Raw genomic sequence first — 24,044 nt, 5'->3', positions numbered from 1 at the left:
TACATACTCACCAACAGTTCAAGATCATTCCCTTCCATCCACACAATCTCCAGCATCTATTGTTTGTATACTTTTTGAAGATGGCCATTCTGACCAGAGTGAGGTGATATCTCACGGTAGTTTTGATTTGCATTTCTCTAATAATAAGTGATGCTGAATATCTTTTCATGTGTTTGTTAGCCACCTGCATGTCTTCCTTTGAGAAATGTCTGTTTAGGTCTTTTTCCCACTTTTTGATCAGGTTGTTTGTTTTTATGGCATTGAGTTGTATGAGCTGCTTGTGTATTTTGGCAATTAATAATTTGTCAGTTGTTTCATTTGCTATTGTTTTCTCCAATTCTGAGGACTGTCTTTTCACATTGCTTATAGTTTCCTTTGCTGTGCAAAACCTTTTAAGTTTAATCAGGTCACACTTGTTTACTTTAGTTTTTATTTCCATTATTCTAGGAGGTGTGTCATAGAGGATCTTGCTTTGATTTATGTCATCGAGTATTCTGTCTATGTTTTCCTTGAAGAGTTTTATAGTTTCTGGTCTTACATTTAGGTCTTTAATCAATTTTGAGTTTATCTTTGTGTATGGTGTTAAGAAGTGCTCTAATTTCATTCTTTTACATGTAGCTGTCATGTTTTCCCAGCACCATTTATTGAAGAGACTGTCTTTTCTCCATTGTACATTATTGTCTCCTTTGTCAAAAATAAGATAACCAAAGGTGCATGGCCTTATTTCTGGGTTTTCTAACTTGTTCCATTGGTCTATATTTCTGTTTCTCTGCCAGGACCATACTGTTTTGATGACTGTAGCTTTGTAGTATAACCTGAAGTCAGGAAGGTTGATTCCTTCAACTTCTTTCTCAACACTACTTTAGCTATTCGGGGTCTTTTGTGTTTTCATATGAATCGCGAATTTTTTTTTGTTATAGTTCTGTGAAAAATACCATTGGTAATTTGATAGTTCAGTTCAGTCACTCAGGCGTGTCCAACTCTTTGTGACCCTATGAACCACAGGACGCCAGGCCTCCCTGTCCATCACCAACTCCCGGAGTCCACCCAAACCCATGTCCGTTGAGTCAGTGATGCCATCCAACCCTCTCATCCTCTGTCGTCCCCTTCTCTTCTTGCCCTCAATCTTTTCCAGCATCAGAGTCTTTTCAAATGAATCAGCTCTTCACATCAGGTGGCCAAAGTATTGGAGTTTCAGCTTCAGCATTAGTCCTTCCAATGAACACCCAGGACTGATCTCCTTTAGGATGGATTGGTTGGATCTCCTTGCAGTCCAAGGCACTCTCAAGAGTCTTCTCCAACACCACGGTTCAAAAGCATCAATTTTTCGGTGCTCAGCTTTCTTTATAGTCCAACTTTCATGTCCATACATGACCACTGGAAAAACCATAGCTTTGACTAGATGGACCTTTGTTGACAAAGTAATGTCTCTGCTTTTTAATATGCTATCTAGGTTGGTCATAACTTTTTCTTCCAGGGAGTAACCATCTTTTAATTTCATGGCTGCAGTCAACATCTGCATTGATTTTGGAGCCCAGAAAAATAAAGTCAGCCACTGTTTACACTGTTTCCCCATCTATTTGCCATGAAGTGATGGGACCAGATGCCATGATCTTAATTTTCTGAATGTTGAGCTTTAAGCCAACTTTTTCACTCTCCCTTTTCACTTTCATCAAGAGGCTCTTTAGTTCTTCTTCACTTTCTTCCTTAAGGATGGTGTTATCTGCCTATCTGAGGTTACTGATATTTCTCCTGGCAATCTTGATTCCAGCTTGTGCTTCTTCCAGCCCAGCATTTCTCATGATGTACTCTGCATATAAGTTAAATGAGCTGGGTGTCAATATACAGCTGCTGCACTTGGTAATTTGATAGGGATTTCATTAAATCTATAGATTGCATTTGGTAGTATAGTCATTTTCACAATATTGATTCTTCATACCCAGGAACATGGAATCTCTCTCCATCTGTTTACATCATCTTTGATTTCTTTCATTAATGTATTATCATTTTCTGTATACAGCTCTTTTGTCTCCTTAGGTAAGTTTATTCCTAGATATTTAATTCTTTTTGTTGCAATGGTGAGTTATATTGATTCCTTAATTGCTCTTTTTGATTTTTCACTGATAGTAGATAGAAATGCAAGTGATTTCTGTGTATTGCTTTTGTATCCTGCAACTTTGCTAAGTTCACTGATAAGCTCTAGTAATTTTCTGATACTGTCTTTAGGGTTTTCTACATACAGTGTCATGTCATCTGCCAACAGTGAAAGCTTTACTTCTTTTCCAATTTGGTTTCCTTTATTTCGTTTTCTTCTCTGATTGCTGTAGCCAGAAATTCTAGAACTACATTGAATAATAGTGGCGATAGTGGACACCCTTGTATTGTTCTTTATCTTAGGGGAATGCTTTCAGTTTTTCACCTTTGAGAATAATGTTTGCTGTGGGCTTATTATATATGCCCTTTACTGTGTTGAGGTAGGTTCCTTCTATGAACATTTTTTGAACAGTTTTAATCATAAATAGGTGCTGAATTTTGTCAAAGACTTCTTCTGCATCTGTTGAGATTATCTGATAGTTTTTATTTTTCAATTTATTAATATGGTTTATCATATTGATTGATTCCTGTATATTGAAGAATCCTAGCATCCCTGGAATAAACCCAAATTGATTATGGTGTCTGAGCTTTTTGATGTATTTCTGAATTCTCTTTGCTAAAATTTTCTTGAGGATTTTTTTCATCCTTGGCCATCAGTTATATTGGCCTGTAGTTTTAGTTTTTTGTGTTGTCTTTGTCTGGTTTTGGTATCAGGGTGATGGTGGCCTCGTAGAATGAATTAGGATGTTTTCTTTCTTCTGCAACTTTTTGAAAGAGTTTTAGAAGGATAAGCACTAGTTCTTCTCTAAATGTTTGATAGAATTCTCCTGTGAAGCTATCTGATCCTGGGATTTTGTTTTTTGGGAGATTTTTTATCACAGCTTCAATTTCAGTGCTTGTAACTGGGTTGTTCATGATTTCTCTTTCTTCCTGGTTCAGTCTTGCAAGATTGAACTTTTCTAAGAATCTGTGCATTCTTTCCAGTTTATCCATTTTATTTCCATGTAGTTGTTCATAATAGTCTCTTATGATCCTTTGTATTTCTGTATTGTCTGCTGTAACCTCTCCTTTTACACTTCTGATTTTGTTGATTTGATTCTTCCTGTTTTTTTGATGAGTCTGGCTAAGGGTTTGTCAATTTTGTTTATCTTGTCAAATAGCCAGATTTTAGTTTTATTAATTTTTACTGCTGTTTCTTTCATTTCTTTTTCATTTATTTCTGCTCAGATCTTTATTTCTTTCTTTCTAATAATTTTGGAGATCTTTTGTTCTTGTTTTTTCTGGTGGTTTTAGGTGTAAAGTTACACTGTCTATTCAATGTTTTTCTTGTTACTTGAGGTAGGATTGTACTGCTATAAACTTCCCCATTAGAACTGCTTTTCCTGTATACCATAGGTTTTGAGTTGTCATGTTTTCATTGTCATTTGTTTCTAGAACATTTTTTATTTTCCTTTTAATTTCTTCAGTAACCTGTTGGTTATTTAGAAATATATTGTTTAATCTCCATGTGATTGTGTTTCTTACTGTTTTTTTTTTTCTTGTAAATGACATCTAGTCTCATAGCCTTGTGATCAGAGAAGATGCTTGATATGATTTCAATTTTCTTAAGTTTACTGAGGTTTGATTTGTGACCCAAGATGTGGTCTATCCTGGAGATTGTTCCATGTGCACTTGAGAAGAAGTTGTATTCTTCTGCATTTGGATGGAATGTCCTGAAGATATCAGTGAGATCCACCTCACCTAATGTACAATTTAAGACTTGTGTTTCCTTATTAATTTTCTGTTTGATGATTTGTCCATTGGTGTGAATGGGTATTAAAGTCTCCTAATATTATTGTGTTACTATCAATTTTTCCTTTTATTTCTGTTAGTGTGTGTCTTATGTATTAAAGTGCTCCTATGTTGGGTGCATAGATATTTACAATTGTTATATTTCTCTTGGATTGATCCTTGGATCACTATGTAGTGTCCTTCCTCATCTCTTGTAATATTCTTTATTTTAAGGTCTATTTTGTCTTATATGAGGATTGCTACTCCAGCTTTCTTTTGCTTCCCGTTTGCATGGAATATATTTTTCCATCCTCTCACTTTCTGTCTATATGTGTCTTTAGGTCTGAAGTGGGTTTCCTTGTAGACAGCATATATATGGGTCTTGTTTTTTATACATTCAGCCAGTCTGTGTCTTTCAGTTGGAGCATTTAAACCATTTACATTTAAAGTAGTTATTGATATATATGTTCCTATTGCCATTTTCTTAATTGTTTTGGGTTGATTTTGTAGATCTTTTTTCTTCTCTTCTATTTCTTGACTATATAACATTTGTTGTAAAGCTGGTTTGGTGGTACTGAATTCTCTTAACTTTTTCTTGTCTGAAAAGCTTTTTTTTTTCTCCATCAATATTGAATGAATTATTTGCTGGTACAATAATCTTGGTTGTAGATTTTTCCCTTTCAGTATTTTAAATATATCCTGCCATTCCCTTCTGGCCTGTGGAGTTTCTGCTGAAAGATCAGCTCTTGAACATGTGGGATTTCCCTTGTATGTTACTTGTTGCTTTTCCCTTACTCCTTTTAATATTCTTTGTTTTTGTTTAGTCTTTGTTAGTTTGATTAATATGTGCCTTGATGTGTTTCTCCTTGGGTTTATCCTGTATGGGACTCTTTGTGCCTCTTGGACTTGGTTGGCTATTTCCTTTTCCATGTTGGGGAAGTTTTCAACTATAATTCTTTCAAAAATTTTCTCATATCCTTTCTTTTTTCTTCTTCTTCTGAGACCCCTATAATTCGAATGTTGGTGTGTTTGCTATTGTCCCAGAGTTCTCTAAGATTATCCTAAGTTCTTTTCATTCTTTCACTTTATTCTGCTCTTCAGTAGTTATTTCCACCATTTTATCTTCCACCTCACTGATTGTTCTTCTACTTCAGATATTCTGCTATTGATTCTTTTTAGAGTATTTTTAATTTCAATAATTGTGTTGTTTGTCTCTGTATGTATATTATTTAATTCTTCTGTGTCTTTGTTAATTGATTCTTGCATTTTCTTCATTTTGTTTTCAAGGTTTTTGATCATCTTTACTATCATTATTCTAAATTATTTTTCAGATAATTTTCCTATTTACTCTTCATTTATTTGGACTTCTGTGTATCTAGCTTGTTCCTTCATTTGTGTAGTACTTCTCTGCCTTTTCTTTCTTTCTTTTTTTTTAAGTTATTGTGTTTGAGGTATCCTTTTCCCATGCTGCAAGGTTGACTTCTTTCTTCCTTTTGCTTTCTGCCCTCCTAAGTTTGGTCCAGTGGTTTGTGTTTGCTTCTTATAGGGTGACATTTTTGCTGAGTTTTTGTTTGTTTGTTTGTTTGTTTTTCCTCTGATGGGCAAGGCTGAGTGAGGTGGTAATCCTGTCTGCTGATGACTGGGTTTGTATTTTTTTTGTTTGTTTGTTGTTTAGATGAGGTGTCCTGCACAGGATGCTACTTGTGGTTGGATGATGCTGGGTCTTTTATTCAAGTGGTTTCCTTTGTGTGAGTTCTCACTATTTCATATTTATGGGGTCGCAAAGAGTTGGACATGACTGAGCGACTGAACTGAACTGAACTGAACTGAGTGTTAGTTCTCCTGTAGTCTAGGGTCTTGGAGTCAGTACTTCCTCTCCAAAGGCTCAGGGCTTGATCTATTTATTAAATGATATTCTTTTCACCTGTGATGTCTTACTCTTTGTTGTTCATTTCTCTTTCTTCAGTGAAGATTCCTGTTTCCTGAGGGAACAGATAGCAGGATATAGTCCAACAATGGTCAGAAACACTGTCTTCAATAAGGTAAGACTGGGTGCTGACAGAAGGAGACTTTAGAAAATCTGTGTCTGAACCAGGTCTCAGGATCTTCTTAGTTCTCATAGTCCCATCCTCTCTTCAGTCTTCATATTTCTTTGTTATAAATTGTACATTAAAGTTCTCTGCAATACTCCAATGATTGCTGTCAGACTATCAGGTTGTGAGGAAGTGTAACACCTGCTCAGTTTGGAGACATGGGTCTTGGAGACATGGCCATTTGAGAAGTACTGTACTAGTTAGAAGATAAATTCTTCTTTTTCTGGAACTCTTTTGCTAGTGACTTGATTATTCAACTTTGAAATTTCCTTCAAATGGTAGGATAGAGATAGGACACCTATCCAGCACAGAGGTCAATGCATCAGTCTATACACATCAACATCTGCTTCCTTTTGACATTTATATCCTCTAAGTGGCAGGTGGCCTAAACAAGATGACTGTCAAGCCATTTTCCTATCTATCATCTCTGATTTTAAAAGCTACACAGAATCACTGGAAGCATGCTGTACTATTCAACAAACATTGTAGGGGCATGTGGGTAATCATTTGGAAAGTAAAGTTAGATATTGTCTTCACACATCATAAAATAAAACAATTTCTAGGTGGGATAAATATCAAGTTGTAAAAATGAATCCATAAGGAAACAAGAAGCATATATGGGGTATGTTTACATAATTGTAGTACAAGGAAGGATTTTTTAATCATGACACCGAAGTCACAAACCATATAGGAAAAAACCTGGTATATCTGACAACAGAAAAATTACAAGCAAAAGTTGTGACTGTTGAAAACTCCATAAACAAACAGAAGATAAAAATAAATTAGAAAATATAGTGTTACTATCCAGATCAATAGAATTTTTAAAAAGCCAGTGCAAAGTTCTCTTTATCTTAGATGCAAAAACAAAGCCCACTATATATTATATAATTCCACTTATATGATATGCCCAGAAAAGACAAATTTATATAGCCAGAAATCAGATCAGTTTTTGCCTAGGTTTTGAGTTGGGAGTGGATATTGACTGAAAACGGTCTCAAGGAAATTTTTTGAAGTGATAAAAGCATTCTATAATTGGATTTTACTTTTTTGACGTCATAAAAATATTCTACAATTGGACTTTAGTGATTATTCTGAAATTCAATTTTAGAAATAGCGATGAATGTACAACCGCATATAATTTACTAAAAATCATGGAGAAGGAAATAGCAACCCACTCCAGCATTCTTGCTTGGAGAATCCCATGGAGAGAGGAGCTTGGTGGGTTTCAGTCCATGGGGTCATAAAGAGTTGTACATGACAGAGAGACTAAACCAAACCATTGAATTCTACTTTTGCGTTGGATGAAATTTATTCTATGTAAATTAAACCTTAATAAAAGTGCTCATAAAGGTGTCAGGAGAGGACTGTTTCTGTATTTGAAATCAAACGGAAAATTCTTCTCATGGACAAATGGTATAATTACATATTATTATTTGAATTCTTATTTAGGGAAACACTAAGTATTATAAAGATGATCTAGTGTAACTCCCTTATTTTGTGGATAAGAAAACTAAAGCCTGATGACTTAAATAATTTGCCTGAAGTCACATCATCAGCTAGTAGAAGATCTAGGACTTGCACCCAAGTTGCCCAGTTACTAGCCTGTTGTTTATCACATTATGCCATATGGTCTTTCATTACAATGCTCTAACTTAAACTGACTAAAATTCCAAAAATTTGAAATAACCATGTACTATAATCTATGGATTGTTGTAATAGCAAATATTTTCTAAGCATGGGAGATCTTTATTGTGGTAGATCAGTTTTACTTTTTGTGATGATGATGTAGGAGACTGCTTAGGTTGAAGCATTAAAAATCAAAAAGATAAAATACAAATGTTGGTGAAAAAAAGGTTAGAGTCATCAGGAAGAACAGTATGAAAATTCCTTAAAAGATTAATAATGATTTTTTTCTATTTAAATTTTTTATTTAAATCCAACAATCCCTCTTCTGGGTATATATCCAAAGGAAATGAAATTAGTACCTCAAAGAGGTATCTGCACTTCCATGTTCATTGCAGTATTAGTCACAGTAGCCAAGGTATGGAAGCAAGCAAGTGTCCATAGACAGATGAATGGGTAAAGAAACTGTGGTATATACATACACTGGAATACAGTCTTTTAAAAATTCTGCCATTTGCAAGTGCTTGGATGAACCTAAAGGGCATTATACTAACTGAAATAAGCCAAATACAGGAAGAAAAATACTGCATAATCTCACTTATATGTGGAATCAAATAATTCAAATATATAGAAGCAGAGTAGAATGGTAGGTACCAGAGTGGGGGCATGGGGAAAATGGGGAGATTTTGGTCAAAGGGTGGAAACTTTCAATTACATAGGGTAAGTTTAGGTAACTAATATAGAGCATGATGACAATAATTAACAATATAGTTGATCTTTGAACAACATGAGGGTTAGGGTCATGGAAGCCCCGCCACAGTTAAAACTCCAAATATAACTTTGACTTTTCCAAAACTAAACTACTAATAGCCTACTGTTGACTTACCAATAGCATAAACAATTGATTAACACATATTTTGTATGTTTTACATATATTACATATATTTTATGTATTCATGACATACTTTTTTTCTTTTTTGATATTTCTAGGCCACATGGTTTGTCTGCAGGTTTTTCCGAATTGTTGCAAATCCCCAAATTTTTTTCCAGTGTATTATTGAAAGTGAACCAGTGCAGTTCAAACCCATGTTGTTTAAGGATCAACTATATGTCTTATATTGTATGCTGGAAATTTGCTTTGGGAGTAGATTTCAGGTGCTCTCATTACATACACAGACAAAAAGGTAACTATGTGAAGAGATGGATATGTTAATTAGCTTGATCATAGTAATCAGTTATGTATATATATTTATATCTAAACTTGTACACTTTAAATATATATGAATATTGTTTTAAAATATAAAAATAAATAAAATATGCCTATTTAACCAAATGTTTTGATGACTTTAGATTTGAAGCACAGTAAACTGAAAAGCAAGTAAAAATGCATCAAATACACAAAAGATATCATTAGGAGGTGCAGCATATAAAATACCTTGAGAACTTCCTTCAGACAAACAGATGGATACTTCATCATTTCTGTCATTATCCTCTCCTACTTCAGGACCAGCTTCCTCTCCTGATGTGAGTGCAGACAAAGAACCATATTCGGGCTGCTCAGAAAAATCAGCAGGGCCTCCTCTTGGAGGTGGAACTTCAATCCCCATTAAACGATATTTCCTTCTTCGATTCCCAATCCATGTCTTTATGAGAGAAATACAAGAGGAAGTTTTGTAAAAATAGAAACCTTAGCAGTTCTACCATTAAAATAATGAATGGATGCTGTGTAAAATATGATTGTAAAGAATAAATAGGTACCTAGAAAAATGCAGCTTTATTATTACTCAATAAACTAAAATATAAATGTTTCTATTTTAAAATTTTAATTATCTTAATAATAAGACTTTCAAGCAACATGCAGCCCATTGCAGAACACTTTTTTGCTTTTGTTTTCTTTCTGGAGAAAATAACCCACCAAATATTTCAAAAGAAACATGAACTGATTCTTTCCCAAAAGGGACTAGGCATGCAGCTCTAATTATATTTCATATCCTAATTCCAATCTCGATCTTCCTAGGTGAAAATGTGCTTTCTAGTAACTTTGCTTGGCTCCATGATGATTACCTGGGTTTTTAAAGTATTCTAATATTCCATTTTATTAGATTTAGAACCAATTTCTAAAACTTGCTATATTAAAATAAGTTTGGAGTTACAGGAAGTTACAAAAATTAGTCTTCATTCTATTTTCTTCAATTTGCATTTTACATAATTATAGTACCATAACAGAAAATGGAAATTGATATTGCACAATATGTGTTGAAAATTTTATGCTTTTTTATCACACCATTCTTCTCCTCCTTTCTGCTATCTTCAACTCCTGACAACCATCAATGGATTTTCCACATCTATAATTGTGTCATTTTGAGAATGCTATATAAATAGAGTCATACAGCATGTGACTGCAAAAAATTTTTAAAAATTGGCTTTTCTCATTCAGCATAATTTCCTGGAAATTTATTCAAGTTACATGTACTAATAGTCCATTCCTTTTTATTGCTAAGAAGTCTTCCATGATACAGTTTCTTTCCTTTTCTTTGCAGTGTTTGTTTAACCCTTCACTTGTTGGAGGACACTTGATTCCAATTTTTAGCTATTATATACAGCTATAAAACTCCTATGAACAGTTTTGTACAGGTTTTTGTGCTGATGTAAGTCTTCATTTCTCTAGTATAAATGCCAAATAATGAAATTTCTGGGTCAAATTGTAATTATATGTTTAATTTTAAAAGAAACTGCCAAATTGTTTCCATAAAAGTTGTACCATTTTGCATTCTTACCAGCAATGATTGAGAGATTCAGTTTCTTGTTGTTCTTGCTAGGACTTGGTATTATAAGTATTTTTTTTAGCTGTTCTCATTTGTGCATATAGTAATGATCATCAAGTTCTTAATTTGGTTTTCCCAATGGCTAGTAGTATTGATAATGTTTTCACATACTTTTTGCTATCTACCTATCAGTGAACTGTCTCTTCAGGTCTTTTGCCCATTTTGTGATAGAGTTGGTCTTTTAGTACTGGGATGTGAGAATACTTTATATATTCTAGATATGAATTTTTGTCAGATATGTGATTTTGCAAAATTTTCTTCCATTTTGTAGCAGATATGAGTTCTTTGCCAAATACGGGGCTTGCAAATATTTTCTCCTTTTCTGTAGCTTGTATTTTCACCATTCTGGTCTTTTGTAGCACAAAAGTTTTTTTTTTTTTTTTTTAATTTTGAAAAGTTGAAGCTATTGCTTTTATTCTTTTATGGGTTGTGCTTTTAGTACCATTCCTAAGAATTCTTCACCAAGCTGTATTAATACCTAATTTTTTATAGTTTTATTTTTCACATTTAAATCCCTGGTCCATTATGAATTCATTTTTGTCTAAGGTGTGAGGTTTAGGTCTAAGGTAATTTACATTTTCCAATAGAAATACAGATGTTCCAGAACATTTCTTGAAAAGACGTCTTCCACTGAATTGCTTTTGCATCTTTGTCAAAATTAGCTAAGCTGGCCATGGTTGTACAGGAATATTTCTGGATTCTCTATTCTGTTCCAATGATCTATACATCTATCACCCTGCTAATACAGTCTTGATTACTGTACTTATATAATAAGTCTTGAAATTAGGTAAATGAATTTATTCCCCTTATTATTTTTTCCAGAACTGTTTTGGCTATACTAGCATATTTCTTTTCCATATGACTTTTAGAGATATCTTGTCTACATCAACAAAACATCTTGCTGGAATTTTATAGGAATTATGTTAAAACTGAATAACAATTTGAGAGGACTTGACATCTTTACCATGTTGGGTCTTCCAGTATGTGCACACAGAATGTCTCTCCATTTACTTAGAATTGCTTTTATTCCTTTCATCAGTGTTTTGTAGTTTTCAGCATGTAAGTCCTGTACATGTTTTGTTGGAGTTACATGTATTTGACTTTTTGAGTGATTGCAAAGAATTTACCTTAAATTTCAGCTTGATTGTGTTCATTTTTAACTATACAGACATACAATTGATTTTTATATGATGATCTTGTATCCAGAGACGTTGGTGAATTCACTTATTAGTTGTAGGAGAGTTTTATTTCTTTAGGACTTTCTAAACAGACAATCATGTATCTTTTATTTATTTTTCTTGATTTATTGTACTGGTTAGAACTTCCAGTATGACAATAAAGGTGGCCAGAATGAACATCTTGTTTCTGGTCTCAGGGGAAAGCTTCTGTTTTTCACCATTAAAATACGAGGCTAGCTGTAGGTTTTGAGTGCTTGTAGATTTATTTTGGGGGGAGATTTTTTAATGATGAATTCAATTTTCTTAATAGTAATAGGGCAACATAAATGTCCATCAATAGATGAATGGATAAAGAAATGTGGTATATATACATATATACAATATAATATTACTCAGCAATAAAAAAGAATGAAATAATGCCTGGGTCTAGAGATTAGCATACTAAGTGAAGCAAATTAGACAAAGACAAAGGTCATATGATATCACTTAAATGTGGAATATAAAAAAAATTATACAGATTACAGATGAACTTATTCACAAAATAGAAATAGACTCACAGACACAGAAAACAAACTTATTACCAAAGGGAATAGTGGGATGGAGGGGAGAGATAAATTTATGAGTTTTGGATTAACATGCACACACTACTACATATAAAATAAGTAACCAACAAGAACCTACTATATAGCACAATTATAGTAAGTATCTTGCAATAATGTATAAGGGAAAAGAATCTGAAGAATATGGGTATATCAGTTCAGTTCAGTTCAGTCCCTCAGTTGTGTCCGACTCTTTGTGACCCCATGAATCGCAGCATGCCAGGCCTCCCTATCCATCACCAACTCCCAGAGTTTACTCAAACTCATGTCCATCGAGTCGGTGATGCCATCCAGCCATCTCATCCTCTGTCGTCCCCTTCTCCTCCTGCCTCCAATCTCTCCCAGCATCAGGGTCTTTTCCAATGAGTCAACTCTTCGCATGAGGTGGCCAAAGTATTGGAGTTTCAGCTTCAGCATCAGTCCTTCCAATGAACACCCAGGACTGATCTCCTTTAGGATATATATATATCCTATGCATGCATATATATGTATATATGTGTGTGTATATATGGTTTCCCTGGTGGTGCAGATGGTAAAGAATCCTCATGCCATGCGGGAGACCTGGGTTTGGTCCCTGGTTCACGAAGATCCTCTGGAGAAGGGAATGACCATCCATCCAGTATTCTTACCTAGTGAATCCCATGGACAAAGGAGCCTGGTGGGCTACATACAGTCCATGGTCGCAAAGAGTCGGACATGACAGAGCAACTAACATGCATGCACACACACATACACACACATACATATACATACATATATAAAACTGTATCAGTTTGCTGTACATCTGAAACTAACACATGGTAAATAAACTATAATTCAATTAAAAATGGTTAACAATCAATAATTGAATAGGGCTTCCATGATGACTCAGTGGTAAAGAACCTGCCTGCCAATGCAGGAGGTGCAGGTTCGATCCCTGGATCAGGAAGCTTCCCTAGAGAAGGAAATGGTAACCCACTCCAGTATTCTTGTCTGAGAAATCCCATGGAAAGAAGAGCCTGGTGGTCTACAGTACATGGGGTTGCAAAGAGTCAGACATGACTTAGTGACTAAACAACTAAGAAAATTATGTAGAAAATTATGTCTACCCCAAGTTTCTCATGGAATTTTCAAAAAGCTCATAAACTTTATATTTTTGTTATGATACCCTACAAAGAATAATTGCCATGCCAATCTACAAAGTAAAATAATTTTTTTTAATGTCCAAATTTTTATTTTATTTTTTTTCTTTATTTTTTTTTTAAATTTTTTTATTAGTTGGAGGCTAATTACTTCACAACATTTCAGTGGGTTTTGTCATACATTGATATGAATCAGCCATAGATTTACACTTATTCCCCATCCCGATCCTCCACAAAGTAAAATAATTTTTAAAATCTGTTTATTTTCTTTGAGTGTAGAAAGTCACTCAATAGCATTTCATAATTTCAGGTCTAAATTTGATTATGGTACCCTTTCTTTGTATAGCAAATAGAATTTCTTCTATATCACAAGGTTCACATATATACAAAAGAACCTTAGATGTAAGGATCTACATTATTTATCAAATGTAAATAAAAATTATGAAGAAAGTTAACTTTTACTTGATAAAATTTTGCAAAACAAAATGCAAGGCAAAACAGAAGAACTATTCAGTTAATCCAAGAAGATTAATTCTTTATATATTTGGGTGTGCATTTTCTCTTCATATTCTAGGGAATGTAGTACCTTTGACATATTTAGCATTCCATGCTAAATGTGAAACCTGAAACACATGGATTGCTTTGTAGACTACCAAGTGAAAACTACCTGGTAGAAAAGAAAAATATTCGTGAATATTAATTTCGCTAGCTTTGGTAACTTCTCCCAAGGAAAAAGTACTAGTTTAAAGAGTATAGTTCTGTTTCAATTTTCCTTCACGTGGTCTCAATGAGAATAAACTATTAGACTTCAGAAAAAGTAAAGAATTTCAACTTCTTACTAAAGCACCAATAAACTGTCAGGTACTTTCTCCATTTTCTATCTTTGAATACTGATGCTTATCAAATTTTAAATGCAGAAGCTTCTTTTTCACAATAATCTTAGCCATAGATGCTTGGAAAAATGATGATGTGGGCAGAAGAAGACCAATACAGTTTTCTTAGGACATTTTTTGTTTCCTTTAGGTCATGAAGGTTTGGGGAAAGAGGAGAAAAAGAAAACAGAAACCAGTTTTGATTATTTTCAACTTCTTTTTTCACCCATCTTGGGTGGAATGAATAATTATGGAATGCATAGTGATAAAAGTAAAATAATATTTTATGTGAACACCAGGATTATATGAGAATTTATTACATACTAGGACTGAAATAGTTCCTTTCTGGATATTTCTTAAAACTGGAAGTCACTGAGAAAATAATTTGGTCTATAAATATAATGTTAATGACTTTATTACATTTTCAATGAATCATAGAAGATAGAAGTAATCTTAAAAGCTAATTAGTCTAACTTTTCATTTAGTGTGAAAGTTCCTTCTTCAACATTGTAGGTGAATGGCTAGTCAGTCTTTGCATGAAAATTTCAGGAATATGAAGCATACTACCTTGCAAGATTTTCCTAGTCCATTTTTTATATAGTTTTTTTTTTTTTCCAAAATGTTCTTCCTTAGACTGAATCAATATCTACTGTCCTATTAATTTAAGCTTTGGTTCCAATTTTTCACTCTGGATCCACCTTATCCCAAATAGCCTTTTCCACATTCCAACTATCAATTATGTAAAGATGATTTATTCCTTTTTTGGTGGGGGGGCATGCCATGTGGCTTACAGGATCGCAGTTTGCCAAGCAGGGATTGAACCTGGGCCATAGCAATGAAATCACTGAATCTTAACCACTAGGCCATCGAGGAATTTGAGTATTTATTTCTTTGTTTCATAGGGTTTTGAAATATACAGTTTTTCAACCATTTTATGTGACCCATGGTCAAGTTATTTTATCAATCTAGGCCTCAGATTCCTTATCTGAAGAATCTATAAATTGATATAACTGGTTTCCAAATCTATAGTCTCCTGGATAATATTTACCCCTCCAGAGTTGCTCATAAACTTATGTAATAACTATATCTTTTCAACCAGAACTCCCCCTGTATTAACAGGGCAAATATAATGACTATTAAAAATGAGAACTCTCAGGCCCTATACCCTTCTAAGTACATTTCTATTAAAAATAGAAAAATAATATTCCAAACTGATGTTAGTTTAAATGGGTATCATTATATACTTGTTTTATGTGTACTATGTATACAGCACATACCTTTCTGTTAAATGTGCATTCTTTCAAAGGAAACCATCCTACATTGGTGGGAATGTAAATTGGTGCAACCACTTTGGAAAACAGTATGGAGGTTTCTCAAAAAACTAAAAATAGAACTATCTTTTGAGCCAATAATTCACCTCTGGGTATATATCCAAAAAATAAAAATAAAAACATTAATTCAAAAAGATACATGCACTCCAAAGTTCATAGCAACATTATTTACAGCTGTCAAGATATGGAAGCAACTTGTATCCATCAACAGATGAACGGATAAAAAAGTTGTGCTGTGTGTACACAAACACATACACAGTGGAATAATACTCAGCCATATAAAAAGAACAAAGATCTTTCCATTTGTAGCAACACGGACTTGAAGGGCTTTATGTTAAATGGAGTAAGTCAAACCAAGAAAGACAAATATGTATTATGTATGATATCACTTATAAGTAGAATCTAAAGAATACAACAAATTAGTGAATATAAAATAATAGAAGCAGACTCACAGATATAAAGAACAAACTAGTAAGTACCAGTGGAAGGGAGGGTAAGGGCAATATAGAGAAGGGGCAGTGGGAAGTACAAATTATTGGGTGTAAGATAGACTATAAAGATGTATTGTACATGAGGAATATAGCCAATGTTTTGTAATAACTGTCAATGAAGTATAACCCTTAAAATTGTATAAAAAATTCATTCTTTCATCCCACAAATATTACTGAACATCAAGGATGTATAAACATTGTGTTAGAGCCAGGGATACAGTAGTAAATAAGTAGGCCTCATATATGCCCTTTATGGAACTTGGATTTACAATCTGGTAGATGTATAGACAATAAACAAATAGACAAGAAAATTACAAATCACAAAATTTGACCAAGTATAATGGAGGGAAAGAATCAACTAGAATATTTTTCCACAAACAGAGTATAGTAAAGTGAAAGCCTTTCCAAAGTCATATGTCATAAGAATTATTAGGGGAAAGGAAACATTCAGATCCTAGGACCCTTCCCTGCAAGCATGATTTAGTAGATCTGGGATGGGGTAATCAGTATTTTTAAGAAGTATGCAAAGTAATTCTTATGGTAAAACATACACTGGTGAAATGGAAATAGAAATAATGTTGGATTGGTAATAAGAAAATCTGGCATCTAATAAACAACTGGCTCTGTGTCCTTCACCAAGCCATACCCCTATCTAACCACACTTTTCTTATGTAAAATAAGAGCATGAAATTCAATCTCAGGATGCCTAGCAGCTTTAATTCAATGTCCATGGTATGTAGTATACTATATATGGTATATAGTCAACCATGGACAATTTGTTTTATATATACATTAGTGGCAGAGGGTCATATATTTAATGAAAAAAAAAGTAGGGTAAAAACTGTATAAGTGAAAAGCAGTCTTCTATTTAAAGACGTCAAATCTAGTCATGATCTTTGGAAAATAAATATAATATAAAATTTAAAAACATACATCTATTTTCCATGAAATTTACCTGTCTTTCAAAATGCATTTAAAACTTTGAAACGTATTATTTATGCAAATATTTAACACACGAGTTCATTTTGACATCTCTCCACTATAACCGAAACATAGATGGAAAGGCAAGGCATTAAACTGAATTTAAGGAAGATAGGTCAGGGAACTAAATTTATGAAAGACTTATCGTGCTTTGGGGCTTCCCTGGTGGCTCAGAGGTTAAAGCGTCTGCCTGTGTCTGCCTGCAATGTGGGAGACCTGGGTTCGATCCCTGGGTCGGGAAGATCCCCTGGAGAAGGAAACGGCAACCCACTCCAGTATTCTTGCCTGGAGAATCCCATGGATGGAGGAGCCTGGTGGGCTACAGTCCACGGGATAGCAAAGAGTTGGACATGACTAAGCAACTTCACTTATCGTGCTTTACACTTATTATCCACATATATTATTACTATCTCAAAATAACCCTTTATTATATTATGTCCATTTACTGTGAACTGAAGCGCAGAGACATTAAAATTTTGGTCATGTTAATTTGCAAATTCCTAAGGAGAGCTGTGTTTTTCTCATGGCATCTAGAAAAGTTCGGGCATATAATAAGTGTTCGGTTTACCTTTGGTGAGTGAGTAAGTCAATAAATAATCGACACTAACCTGGGAAACATTCCAAATTAAAGAAATATATGCACATAGTAACATTCAATGAAGTTAGAAGGAAAATGCGCCAAGTTTGCTTCCTAGAATTTTTTTTTTTAGAATTTTTAGAATTATAAGCTATTACAAGAAAACGTGAATCCAAAATTTCCACATTATTCCACAAGTAATGGTTAACTAGATTTCTTGAGGCAAAGTTCATTTTGGTGATCAATAATTATAAGGTCTATTAGACTTAAAAACATCTACAGAGTTTCTCCCAATATCTCAGGAATATATTTATATGGCAAACATATTATTGTCTGCAGTTTATCTACCTAATAATAAAAAAGAGGTCTCTTAAAACATATCATCTTTTCAAAGTTTATTTCTTCCATGAGCATGCTGCATTTTGAAAAATCCCTAAAAACAAAAGGATAGTAAGCAGTTCACTGTTCTTTCCCCTAATAGAAGTTTTTCTTTTTTAATTGAAGGATAATTGCTTTACAGAATTTTGTCGTTTTCTGTCAAACATCAACATGAATCAGCCATAGGTGTACATATGTCCCCTCCCTCTTGATATAAGTTTTAACTGGCCACAGACAAGAAGAGAATAGTAATACTTCTTCCTTTTTCTCTCTGTTAGTGTTTTCTATAGGTATAAAGATTTCTGCACAGTCAATGACTTTGGCCATTTTTAACATCAATTATGCCTAAAACTCTTTTATATCAAATAAAATCCTAGCTAGGAATCCTGTGGTTATCTTTCATTTCAGGAGAGTATGTTTTCAGTAATATTCTGTCTCTGTGTCTCCTCTCCTGGAGTATGGGGTTTCAAGGAACCAGTATGACAATCCAAGGAGTCTGAAAGCTGCTTTCATGGTACATGGAGTTTATTAGTATCAGTGATAGATTGAATAAGAACAACAACAACAACAACAACAACAACAAAAAACCTCAGTGGAAAATTTGGAAGATAAATTTGAAGATATCTTATTGAAAGTATAACAAAAGAACGAACAGATTGAAAATGGAAATCTCAGGGTAACAGTTGTGGTGCAGGTGCAGAGTAATCAATTCAAGTTGGAGCATATCAGAAGATTCCAGGAAAATTTCTTTAAGATGATAAAATTGTTGCACTACCAAATGTGTATGAATATACTGAAAAGAGATATGTACAAGTGGGGAAGGGTATCAGGATAAATTAGTAGTCAGTACTTAGAAAATTAGCAAGCAAATATACAAAAACCAAAAAATAAGTAAATAATAGACTTCAAGGAAACAAAATAATACTATGCAGAAAAGGACAAAAATAATATTATACTACATAAGACAAATGGTAAAGCATTTACATAGTCATAATAATGTTAACACTGAATATCAAACCAACTAAAATTAGGAAGTAATTATAATGTGAGAGTAAGAAGAGAAGAAAGATGCACTTAGGTGAAAAGGATCAACAAAGAGATCTTGAAAGAGTTAGAATACCTTGCATTTCATAGTAAAATATCAATCAGCAATGCCTAACACTGAAAAAAATCAAGAAACAGTGATATAAACAGAAGAAACTGCTAGGTGTTCTCCAATATATTTATCCCTCATCCAATATAATAGAAAGCTTAGCTGGGCACATGGATCTCCATAATGTAACTACATTTGCTGTTTTCCTTGCAGTTAGATATGCAAGACTATGTGACTTATGCAAGTTAGACTATGTGACTCATCTTTAGCCAATGGGATTTAAGTGAACGTATCTTGTAGCAGTTTCTGGGAATCCCTTTTAAAAGATAGCTGGTACACACTTTTGTCCCTTCTTTCTCCTCACCTCTGTCATGCTACCTGAACCATAAATGTCATGATTTTGGACCTTGAGGACAAGAGATACATCATAGGGATGGCAGAATGGAAGATGGAAGGCATCAGAATCTCTGAGGACTTCACAGGGCAGAACTGCCATGCCAGATCTAGATGTATACATGGACTTGAAATATCTTGTTTAAAATATTTAAAAATAAATGCCTATTTATTTTGAGTCTTTTTGTTATTCACAGCAAAACATAATTCTAGTTAATAAAGAATTATTCACAGATAGAGGTAAATACCAAAGGAATCATCTAAAGGGTGGAAATAATTGATTCTGGCTGCCACAAAATGGTAGGAGGGGAGAAGTAAAGATTGTTGGTTTTGTAGCAAGTTCTACAGAACTTAACTCCTTAAGCTATGGGTGTATATAATTTTAATGAAAAACAATGACAACAAAAACACCTTCTCTGTTTTTCCATAATTGTGGCATTCATTTAGGCTCCACATACCATGGTCCCACTCCAATTCCTCTTCAGTCACCTATATTCTTTGGTTATCTCTTTTGCTAGACTTCAAGCTCCTTAGAAATTGGATGTGTCTAATGTATTTCTACTTCCCAGTTCATGTGTATAACACATAGCATGCTCTGTCCATGAAATCTCAAAGAGTCAGATACAACTTAGTGATTAAACAGCAGCAGCATGCTCAGTAAATACAGGATTTCATCTGACTTCTCATCTGAATCCTAAAAAAATATAAAAAGCAAAGGTCTGAGCATGACAGTATTTATTTTGAGAATATTATTTATTTTTAGAAATATGCTCTGATTTTCCCCTATATTTCTCCCTCTTTATTCATGTATATATGTATGAGAAAATATTTCCTCCTCTGGAAGAGCTCTGTATTATTTTTTCCTTTAATAGTAGTTACCTCTTGATTTTCTGGAATGATCCTTCAGTGTGAGCTGAAGACTACATTTACTTGCACACAAGAGCCAGCTGTTAGCATTTCTTCTGAAGACTCCTAAGAGTCCCTTGGACTGCAAGGAGATCAAACCATCCTAAAGGAAATAAATCCTGAATATTCATTGAAAATTCTGATGCTGAAGCTGAACCTCCTATACTTTTGCCACCTGATGCAAAGAACTGACTCACTGGAAAAGACCCTCATGCTGGGAAAGATTGAAGGCGGGAAGAGAAGTGGACGACAGAGGATGAGATGGTTGGATGGTATCATCGACTCAATGGACATGAGTTTGAGTAAACTCCAGAAGTTGGTGATGAACAGAGAGGCCTGATGTTCATGGGGTTGTAGAGAGTCGGACATGACCAAGCAACAGAACAGAACTGAACTGAACTAATACCACATGGGCTTCCCTGGTGACTCAGCTGGTAAAGAATCTACCTGCCATGTGGGAGACCTAGGTGCTGGGAAAACGGCAGCTGCATATTAAGGAGTGAAATTAGAACACTGATGTAAGACTTGGACTATAAAGATAGCTGAGCACCGAAGAATTGATGTTTTTGAACTGTGGTGTTGGAGAAGACTCGTGAGTGTCCCTTGGACTGCAAGGAGATCCAACCAGTCCAGTGATAGTTAGACTATAAGGAAAGCTGAGGGCCGAAGAATTGATGCTTTTGAACTGTGGTGTTGGAGATCTCCTGGAGAACGGAAAGGTTACCCACTGCAGTATTCTGGCCTGGAGAATTCCATGGACTGTATGGGATTGCAAAGTGTCAGAAACCACACACAAAAATAAATTCAATGGATTAGAGACCTAAATTTAAGGAAGGATACTCTAAAACTCTTGGAAAAAAACATAAGCAGAATACTCTGACATAAATCACAGCAAGCTCTTTATCAATCTACCTCCTAGAGTAATGAAAATAAAAACCAAAATAAACAAATGGCACCGAATTAAACTTAAATGCTTTTGCACAGCAAAGGAAACTATAAACAACATGAAAAGACAAACCTCAGAATGGGAGAAAATATTTTCAAACAAAGCACCTGACAAAGGATTCATCTCCAAAATGTATAAACTTCTCATGCATCTCAATATCTCAAAAAAAAAAAAAAGACCCAATCAAAAAATGGACAGATGTTATAAGTAGCTATTTTTCCAATGAAGACATGCAGGTAGCCAAAAAAGCACATGAAAAGATGTTCAACATCACTAGTTATTAGAGAAACACAAATGATGAAATTTTTAATATGACACTCATCAACTACAACATGAAAATTATTGAAAATCCCTTACCCGAACTATTTCACAGTCAACATTTAATTCAGTTGCAACTGCTTCAATTTTTTCTCGACAAACAGAGCCAAGGCTGGTCATGCCATTGTCCCAGTACTTCTTAAGAGTGGCTAAGTCTTGGTCACTGAACTGAGTGCGATCTTGTAGCTGTAAAGAACATTTTCAAAAATTAGAATAATCAATAATCAAATATTAAAAGGCATCATCAAAGCAAGATGTGCTAGGTTACTTTCAATGCACAAATTAATTTCATAATTTTGGCTCTGTGTTTCCCCATTCTGAAATGGACATTTTCATGGTATTTATTTCTATGAGATGAACATATGCTAGAATAAAATGGGTAAAAAAAGTTAACTGATAGTAATTAAGCAATACTGATTTAAAATGGTTGTAATCACACAAACAATACAGGTAATTGTAGAAGATACAAATGCATTTTTAAAAGAAAATAATTTAAATCACTAACCATCCTGGAAGTTACATATGTTAATTATAATTATATTCTCTCAAACTTTTCTCTATAATACATATATTTACACTCACACTACATATATTAAAAATTACCAGAGTTGAGATCATGTCACAGTGCTGTCTTTTGATAAATTAATCTATATTTATTATATGTAAGCTCCACTTAATGTTATAATTAATTAAAATGTTAAATAAGAGAAATGCAAGAAGATAATGTTCTTTTATTTATTTTTTTTCATTTATTTTTATTAGTTGGAGGCTAATTACTTTACAATATTGTAGTGGTTTTTGCCATACATTGACATGAATCAGCCATGGATTTACATGTGTTCCCTATCCCGATCCCCCCTCCCACCTCCCTCCCCATCCCATCCCTCTGGGTCTTCCCAGTGCACCAGCCTTGAGCACTTGTCTCATGCATCCAACCTGGGCTGGTGGTCTGTTTCACTCTTGATAGTATACTTGTTTCAATGCTATTCTCTCAGAACATCCCACCCTCACCTTCTCCCACAGAGTCCCAAAGTCTGTTCTGTACATCTGTGTCTCTTTTTCTGTTTTGCATATTGGGTTATTGTTACCATCTTTCTAAATTCCATATATATGTGTTAGTATACTGTATTGGTCTTTATCTTTCTGGCTTACTTCACTCTGTATAATGGGCTCCAGTTTCATCCATCTCATTAGAACTGATTCAAGTGAATTCTTTTTAATGACTGAGTAATATTCCATGGTGTATATGTACCACAGCTTCCTTATCCATTTGTCTGCTGATGGGCATCTAGGTTGCTTCCATGTCCTGGCTATTATATACAGTGCTGTGATGAACATTGGGGTGAATGTGTCTCTTTCAGATCTGGTTTCCTCAGTGTGTATGCCCAGAAGTGGGATTGCTGGGTCATATGGCAGTTCTATTTCCAGTTTTTTAAGGAATCTCCACACTGTTCTCCATAGTGACTGTACTAGTTTGCATTCCCACCAACAGTGTAAGAGGGTTCCCTTTTCTCCACACCCTCTCCAGCATTTATTGCTTATAGACTTTTGGATAGCAGCCATCATCAAGACAGTATGGTACTGGCACAAAGACAAAATTATAGATCAATGGAACAGAATAGAAAGCCCAGAGATAAATCCATGTACCTATGGACACCTTATCTTTGACAAAGGAGGCAAGGATATACAAGGGAAAAAAGGACAACCTCTTTAACAAGTGGTGCTGGGAAAGCTGGTCAACCACTTGTAAAAGAATGAAACTAAAACAGCTTCTAACACCATACACAAAAATAAACTCAAAATGGATTAAAGATCTAAATGTAAGACCAGAAACTATAAAACTCCTAGAGAAAAACATAAGCAAAACACTCTCTGACATAAATCACAGCAGGATCCTCTATGACTCACCTCCCAGAATATTGGAAATAAAAACAAAAATAAACAAATGGGACCTAATGAAACTTAAAAGCTTTTGCACAGCAAATGAAACTATAAGCAAGGTGAAAAGACAGCCCTCAGATTGGGAGAAAATAATAGAAAACAAAGCAACAGACAAAGGATTAATCTCAAAAATATACAAGCAGCTCCTGCAGCTCAATTCCAGAAAAATAAATGACCCAATCAAAAAATGGGCCAAAGAACTAAACAGACATTTCTCCAAAGAAGACATACAGATGGCTAACAATCACAGGAAAAGATGCTCAACATCACTCGTTATCAGAGAAATGCAAATCAAAGCCACAACGAGATAATGTTCTTTTAAAAGAACAATCACATTTATGTCTTCAGAAAGTTTCAGAATAAGCCTTTCTTTTTAATTTTTAGCTTTTTTTAAACCAAGTAACTTTGGACTTAATATATTGTTTTAATTCAATGAACCCTAGAGGCATCCTTAAGAACTAAGAAGCATGATAGAATAATGACCTTTATTTGTGAATAAGAAGACATGTAAAGA

General features: G+C 34.2%; 1 protein-coding gene and 1 long non-coding RNA gene across 2 annotated transcripts in view; one reads left to right on the top strand and one right to left on the bottom strand.

Moving 5' to 3' along the window:
* Positions 1-24,044, bottom strand: part of HDX (highly divergent homeobox) — a 210,798-nt gene that overhangs the window by 56,386 nt on the left and 130,368 nt on the right. Inside the window, exons 5-6 of the mRNA XM_043897524.1 lie at positions 21,629-21,775; positions 9,016-9,223 (exon numbers count right to left, since the gene is read on the bottom strand). Of these exons, the coding sequence (XP_043753459.1) occupies positions 9,016-9,223; positions 21,629-21,775 (355 nt within the window). The remainder of the gene's footprint in view (positions 1-9,015; positions 9,224-21,628; positions 21,776-24,044) is intronic.
* On the top strand, positions 501-5,539 carry LOC122690642. Its single transcript, XR_006340066.1, has 3 exons — positions 501-516; positions 588-589; positions 5,339-5,539. It is a non-coding gene; the product is annotated as an uncharacterized LOC122690642 (long non-coding RNA).

The sequence above is a fragment of the Cervus elaphus genome, chromosome X, assembly GCF_910594005.1.
Source record: "Cervus elaphus chromosome X, mCerEla1.1, whole genome shotgun sequence".
Lineage (NCBI taxonomy): Eukaryota > Metazoa > Chordata > Mammalia > Artiodactyla > Cervidae > Cervus > Cervus elaphus.
The sequence above is the reverse complement of the archived record's forward strand: the minus strand, read 5'-3'. Positions and strand labels throughout refer to the sequence as shown.